General features: G+C 37.1%; 1 protein-coding gene across 6 annotated transcripts in view; it reads right to left on the bottom strand.

The window, feature by feature from the left end:
• Positions 1 to 5,595: 5,595 nt before the first annotated feature.
• Positions 5,596 to 7,985, bottom strand: part of LRIG3 (leucine rich repeats and immunoglobulin like domains 3) — a 46,201-nt gene continuing 43,811 nt past the window's right edge. For 3 of the 6 annotated variants that reach the window (XM_060165689.1, XM_060165690.1, XM_060165692.1), the window contains 3 exons: positions 7,807 to 7,950; positions 7,441 to 7,716; positions 5,597 to 6,177 (listed from right to left, as the gene is read on the bottom strand). In XM_060165689.1, coding sequence (XP_060021672.1) covers positions 5,933 to 6,177; positions 7,441 to 7,716; positions 7,807 to 7,950 — 665 coding nt within the window. In that variant the 3' untranslated portion in view covers positions 5,597 to 5,932. Of the gene's footprint in view, positions 6,178 to 7,440; positions 7,717 to 7,806; positions 7,951 to 7,985 lie in introns of all 6 variants that reach the window. The other 3 variants (XM_060165693.1, XM_060165694.1, XM_060165691.1) reach the window with 2 other exon arrangements.

Here is a 7,985-nt window from a genome sequence, read left to right as displayed (position 1 = left end):
AGATGGCTGGCTCCATTTTCCTCCTGTGCTATAGCCTAGTACATGGGTCTCACCTGGTATCTAGGGCTCACCTCATTTGTTTTTCCCTTTTCTTAGGTATCACACTGCCCTGTGATGCCTAATGCATAATGCCTGAAAACTATTGCTTCAATTATAATTATGGTTCAATGAGGAAAATAATAGGAGGTCTAGGGGCTAGTCATTTTCAGATTTAAAAAGATAAATGTCAATAATAAAGTTTTTATGTTATAAATGTGTAACTATAAATTTTAAATATTATGGAGAAAATTCTAACTTTTGATCACAAGGAGTTTTGGCACAGATTTAATGGCTTTTCTTTTCCTACACTGCTGTTATTATTATTAGCGTAGTTTCTTAGATATTAGCATCCATGTAACATATGTGAATTATAAGGCCACTCAAAAGAACTATGCTGCGTGGGCAACAGCACTTTTTATTTTTATTGTTTTTTTGAGCAGTGATCAGCTGTGTCATAAGAAAGGCAAATCACATCCACTCATTAATTGATCATATTAATATCTTTTATTATGACACACCTAGCCACCTGTTTACCTTTAGTAGACCTTTAATAGACTGAATGTGAGTTGATTTTCCTGATGAGTGATAGACCAAAACATCTGGTGATTTTTTAAAAAAAATCCACTGATCTTTTAACTTACTTTATTTCTTCCTAGAAAATGTCCTATTGACATACAAGTTAACTGTGCTTAGTATTTCTTGTACAATGACATCACAGCTGGCTCTGTAATTAACAGCTTCCCTGTGGTTTTTCTCACCATGGTTCATAGAAAGTCCTAAGGGAAGAAGTTTCTGTGCTTGGGGTAAAAGGAAAGGCTTGGTTTTGAAAAAGGAGCTGGATTCTGCCAGATAAGAGAAAAAACATTTCAGGGTAGTATTTCTGTCATCTGTCCAGGAGCTTTTTGGGGGAAGAATATTTGTTTTAATGGTATTACAGCTCAAGCATCTAAGACAGCGCCTAGCGTAGTAGTCACTCAAAAACTGTTGAACCAAAGATAAAATATGCACAGGGACAACTGACAGTGTTGTTACCAAATTCCAACTCTGAGAGGTATATATGTCAAAATAAAGCCACAGAGGGGCATAGGGGCTGGTCACAGGTACTGTGTGTACAAATGTTGGGAGTTGGGGGGTGGGGAGGGGACATGGCTTGAAGGGTGGGCTGGGATCAGTGTGTAAAAGGTCTTATACACTGTAACTAGGATTGAAAGTTTAGCCATCGGAGGTTTTAAACAGAAAAGTGACCCATTTAGATCTATTTTAGAAACATAATTCTGGTAACAGTGAAACAGAGAGAGAGAGAGACAAGGGACAAGAAGACACCACGGCAAGAGACAGATAAGGGTCTGAAGTTGGCTATGGCAATGGGATAAGGGGGAAGATATAAACAGCTTTGAGAAAATTCAGGTGTAAAACAACAGGAATGGTGATGACTGATGATTAAACAAAAAAGGGAGTGCCCCATCTGGAATCGTTTTGGGACGCAGGTGGAAAAACCAGGTAATCAGCTTGTTCTAGGACATGCTGAGTGAGCGCATGTAACACATCGAGGTAGTTCAGTTAGAATTAGACGAAATCGGTGCCAGTGACAGGCTCTCTACTAACCCATAGCATTTAACACATTGCATGATAAGAATTTATTTATGAACCCGTTTCCTGTCCCACTGGTAATTGGGACAAGTATCATTTTAATCACTTCACATCACCTATGCAAAATAAATACATAAAAAAGTTTGACAACTGACAGTGTGTTGTTACCAAATTCCAACTCTGAGCTGTAGATAGGTCAAAATAAAGCCATATGCGGGGGGCTGGGGGGTAGAAATTAGGCATTTAGGATTAACGTATACACAACTATTATATATAAAATAGATAACAAGGATCTACTGTATAGCACAGGGAACTATACTCAACATTTTGTAATAACCTATATGGGAAAAGAATCTGAAAAAGAATATATATATGTGTACATAAATACATATATGTATAACCGAATCACTTTGCTGTACACCTGAAACTAACACAACATTATAAATCAACTATACTTCAACTAAAAAAAATTTTTTTAAAAGAGATAGCTCTAGGGCTTCCCTGGTGGCGCAGTGGTTGAGAGTCCGCCTGCCAATGCAGGGGACGCGGGTTCGTGCCCTGGTCCGGGAAGATCCCACATGCCGCGGAGCGGCTAGGCCCATGAGCCATGGCCGCTGAGCCTGCGCGTCCGGAGCCTGTGCTCCGCAACGGGAGAGGCCACAACAGTAAGAGGCCCGCGTACTGCAAAAAAAAAAAAAAAAAAAAAAAAAAAAAAAAGAGATAGCTCTAGATGATACGTTAAAAAGTGTGGATGTATATCTGTTATATGTAGTTTTACTCTGTACTATTATTTTTCTCCCACTCTGTAATGAGTGGGGGAAAAGAGCCATATGCAGAGATATCACAATAACCACCAAAACAGTGACAGTACTCTCAATGTATTGCCAAACAATGAAGGCACTAGGTGTTATATTCAAACAAGATTTAAGAAAAAAGTTAAACTTGTTCTTTAAAGGCCAAATCAACCATGAAACCCAATAAAGACAGGAGAAAAAAGTAGTTGTAGAAGAAATCCAAGAATGAAATTGTAACAGTCGTGAATTGCTTTGCCTTATGCTTTAAAATGTACTCTTAAAAATTCTTTAATTAAAAAAATAATTCTAATAAAAAGCTACAGGTGAATAGTAGATATAATTTCTGTGTTCATAGGTATCAATCATTGTATGGTAGGATATGGAATTCAGGATATAGAATTCAGATCCTTGATACTAAATAGAATACAAATGGGAAAAGAACTTGAAATTTTTGCAATGGTAAGAATGTATTCGATAAACTGTATACCTTTCAATCTATAATAGACTGTTATGTATGTTTTATTTTGATTGTATGCCTCAGGTAAAATTGAACATCTTTATTAAAAGACACCCTACCGGTATCACATTTCTCAAAACAAAACAAAAACCAAAAACCAAATGGCCCCAAATATTGGGATAATTCAGTATAAATATTGTGGGCAAATCCTCTTCTCTTTTGAAATACCTACTAAAGTACCCCTGAGCCATTTTAGGTCAAATCTGAAACCTCTCGAGACTGTTCAGTACTCTCTATACGTTAGTTTAAGAAATGCCCCACAGAAATGATAAGTTCCGGAAATGGGATATTTCTGGAATATTGAAGCTATTCAATTCATGAAGAAACCGTACCCCTCTCTGAAGACTTTAATAGCTTCTTTGGCAGGACATTGTGTTATTCAATGTGTTAAAAGAATGCTGTCTTTAAAAATAGTGAGTTCTAAATTATCCCATTACACAGTTCCAATCACTGCAGATTCCAAGAGCAGGAGAGACAGAGCAGGCATTTTGCAATGACATTTGGTTCTCATTCTCTTTGAAAAATACCAGGGTAGCACATCTATTGTAATATTGGTTGTAAAGTACTCCCTATCACATTAAATCAAGAGGACTAAAACTCCTCAAGTGTGTACAAATACCAAATCATCCCTTCTTTTTTCTATCAAGTTTTTAAAATGGTAACTACCATTGGCTTTATTCTGAGAAATAACTTTTGGTTTCTTTCTTTTTTTGGTTTTCTTTCTTTCTTGGTTATTTTCTAACTGAAAATAAATGGTGATGTTTCATAGAAATTTAATTTTTATAAAACGCTGCCTACCACAATTAAGAAATATTTATTCCCCAATATCTTAAAAAAAACAGATAAGATTATACACAATAACTATCCCATCATTTAGTGTCAATAGTGGAATTGAGAGAAAATATATAAAAGTTGTGTGAACATCTATTAAGATACACTGTAAAAGAAGTCTTGTACCACAAAGCACAGAAAGATCAAACTGAAAATTGTAAGCATTCTTTCTCATAAATAAGTCAAGTGATTTGATATTTATCTATTTTTTTAATTAAGTCTATGTTATTTTAGGATATCTTAAACTACTAGATTCACTTTGTTAATTCAATATGGAGTCTCAAAATTATAGATATTCTTTTCCTGCAAATTCTTTTCCTGCAAAGCTCCCACTGTTTCTCCAGACAGCTAAGATTATATGTCATCCATAAGTTTCAGCACACAAGAAAAGTAAAAGAAAAATCACGTTAATGTAGAGTGAATCTAACTTTTGAATTTCAGGTGTTAATGATTTAAACCTTTGCGCTTAAGTCCGGAAAAATTAAATCCTTTAAAAGAAGTTCCTAATCCTTGCGTAGACCCCTTATCGATGCCTGGATCACATCTGGCAATAATGAAGACAAATTAACACGATTTGGAAGATCTAGCAATATGATAAAGTCAAACCATACAAAATCACTTCTCTGCTCTTAGTCACTGGTGGTCCCAGGAAGGATCAACTTCCTGTCTTGGACTCTGGTGTCTAAATTAAAGGAGGAAAATCTTACTGCAATCTCGGTTCCAGGCTTCTGGCTCACAAACAACAAAGCTCTAAACTCACTAAATAGGAAAACTTTACCCCCAACAAACCCTCTGAGAAGAATTTGCTTTTCTAATACATGCTTGTAATTTAGTTCAAAGAACTGACAATGACATAAATTCACACCTTCAACAGATTAGTAGATTTTAAAGTTTAATGTACTATATGAACTTCTTCAGTGCTAATAAGGGAAAAAAAAGTTTCACCGTCTGAATTATTAAACTTAATGTTTGTTTCATTCAATTACTTCAAACTATGTCACTTAATTTTGGAAATGACTATATTCTTTTTTGTATGTGTATATAGGCCAGTCATGTAATGATATTTTCACCTAAATACTGCTTAAAACAAGTATTTTAAATAACTGTATACGTTTAAGTAACAGATTGGATACTCAGTTTTTAACAAGTAGAGTTGTGGTGACCAAATTAGGAAAATATTTTAATTCTTCAAGAATGTTGCAGAATAGCTTAAGCGTACCTTTTCTGTAAGAGCTGCTCATTCAGGAGAAAGCCAAGCACAGCAAAGAATTCCACCAGCATCCCATTATAACCTGGAACAGAGGATGAACACCACATCTGCTCTAGACATTTTAACCATAGAAATGCGAAATAAACCACTCTTGTTATAATCAAAGTGATGGTGGATGTGAAACTATTTGGAAAAGCACAAAGCATTAGACGACATAAAGCATTATTATAATTAAGGAAACGTGGCGTGAGCAGTGATTTCAGCAATGGTGGTTGTACTACAGTACACTGGACTACAACACATCTTTTCATGTGTAGAGTTAGAAATAAATTAATGTACCTCAGATCTCTGGAGCTCCCTGGTTTGAGTCTATATTACAACCACCCTGGGAGGTACGAAGAACAATCATGTGTTCGTATTTTAACGTGCTGAATGCAATTTTCACCAACGTGAGACGTGATAATATGAAATCACTAAGCCTACAATGTGTTGAAAATAATGAAGATTGTTCTCGTATAGATGGGGCTTGGGATCAAAATGACACATTTATTCAATGTAATGTGCAAACTAAAATGAAGTGACCTCTATTCAAAAAACGTACAAGACAGTTATTGTTTAAAATGCTTTAGTACTCATTTTCAATAAAAAGGAATCTGGCATTATAAAAATACATAAAATAGTCATGGATTTATACCATTAATTTACATAAGATATTTTCTGCATAAAGCAAAGTTATAAAATAGTAAAATAGTTTTAAAAGGTATTCTTATATGAAAGTTACTCCCAGTATAAAATTTTTATAACTTTTTGTAATTTTGGTCCATTGGTATAAATAAGACATTTTATCCTTTTAAAATTCATAGCTCCGCTTAAAAACATAGGATTCTCTCTCTTTTAAATAAAAGTCCACTTGAGGTAGTATGTTAGAACTCTTCCTTGGTCCCATTCAGTCTATGTGTCCAAGTCATAAGACTGAAAATTTGAAGTCCTGTGGTTTTCTAAGGTCTGTTTATAGGTACATGCGTGATTTTCTTGCTGAAAATCTGTCCTTTCTTTCCCATCTTCCTCTGACTCACAGTCCAAGTTCGGGGAAGAACGAGCTTTCAAGTGAAAGGTTCTTGGCTGACAATCTGATGACTGTCCAGAGCTTGAAAAGGCATCCAGGTGAGGTCTTCTCAGAGGCTTTCCAAACGTTCCTGAAAGAAAGAATCCCCTTGAGCACATGGGGCCTTTCGGAGCAATCAACAAAATGCATTTCAAATGAAGGAGCAGCTTCCCCCATGAATGTGAATACCCCACGGACGTTCTACAAGTCCACATTATGGGACTCAGGTGTATGGTTGTGTATCTGTGCTATGGAGAAAGACCTTACAGAATGGAGCTGAGGGCATGTGTGCCCCTCTTATACACACATCCACTGAATACAAGCAGCCCTTCTTTACCACGTCTCAGGACTTATAGTAACATTCATCACTGAGCAATGAAGTTCCCCAACAGAAGTTCTCCCGAGTCCTAGCGGTATTAATTGAGAGCCCCCAATTCTCCACAAAGCGCATTTGGATAGTAACGTACAAGTCGACTGTTCCTGAGTATAGCACATTTCTCTCAAAACAACCCGTATGTCTTGCCCTTTCTTCCTTAGTAGCAAATTATTATTCCATTGACTCAAATTATTGCCTCAGCCATGTAAAAGATATTATTTTCATTTTTTCAAAAAGGAATATGAATAATTATACCATGACAAAACATGAAATTTCTTAAAAGCTGGGTAAAGTATTTTAAAATTTTATTAAAAAAAAAAGTTGTGGTTAATGTTTCCATATTTCCATGCAGTGAAAAGATGATCTCAGTTCTTCCATCTCATCGTTCCCCTGCACTAGACTAAAAAATCCACAGATGAACCTCAGAGCCTGCCAGTGTCCACCAGCACCACCGAGGGCTTTAGGGCTCTGACAGTCTCCTTCGCGGGAGGTAGTCCAGCTTGGTTAATGAGCAGCTGCTGCCAGGTAGGACGCCGTCTGCCCTTTGACTGTGAGTTCAGTTATAAGCCACCAGACATCCCAAACCACAGTCATGCTGTGCACACAACTCCACCCCAAAGGCTGTTGTAGCCCAAAACCACTTTTTCCACATGACTGACAAACTGCACTCCTAAGTCACTTCCAAAACTCTTGTCTTCTAGATGATGCCACACACAGAGTTGCCCAGAAAGTTCCTAAGGCCTAGTGCTGGATTAAATACATAATCAAGTAAAATCCGCACATCTGCCTTTGCTTTTAGAAACAAAGATACTCACTAATACAATGTCACGACAGCATCATTAAAAAGGAAAACAAACAAAAAAACGACACCAAAAACTATTTTTCACCAGTCTGGCATTCAAAGCTCTCATAGCTCTCCTGCATGCAGCTTGGAATGTGGGTCCTAAGTCAAGGTGTCTAATAATTTAATAAACTTACCCATGAAAGATTTACTCAAAGTAACTGATGCTGGCTCTGGACTTGGACTAAAATCTGCCGAAGACTTGTTCAGACATAAGTTGTTCATTCCAGGTCCTTCGTGTTGAGAGTAAGAAGAGCTGAGTAACTTCCTCACATGGGAAGGCCATCCTGTATCACTGACACTCTGCTCGCAGGATTCTTCTGAAGGATGAGGACACGGGTAGCCCTCCTTCTTCTTTATGTAACTGGACTCAAAGTGTTCCATTAAAGCTGTTCTTGGGTCAGGACCACAACCTTTTAAATTTGGGGACAATATCCGGAGACAGAGTTAATGCTTCTGGAGGTCTCTCCAGGAAACGGAACTCAGATAAGAAAACCACATACCTGTATGATAGGCTTCAAAAGGATCTGAGCCATACACACTCCCCTTCAAATACACAGGGCCTGAGGGTCCCAAAAAGGGACAAAGGAACGGGTCTGTGGCAGCTTCCACGTCGGCTTCACTGCTGTTGTCAATGTGGCATGTCCCTTTAAAAACCACATCTTAGTCACTGAATCAATTT

This window comes from Lagenorhynchus albirostris, chromosome 11, assembly GCF_949774975.1.
Source record: "Lagenorhynchus albirostris chromosome 11, mLagAlb1.1, whole genome shotgun sequence".
Classification (NCBI taxonomy): Eukaryota; Metazoa; Chordata; class Mammalia; order Artiodactyla; family Delphinidae; genus Lagenorhynchus; species Lagenorhynchus albirostris.
The sequence above is the reverse complement of the archived record's forward strand: the minus strand, read 5'-3'. Positions and strand labels throughout refer to the sequence as shown.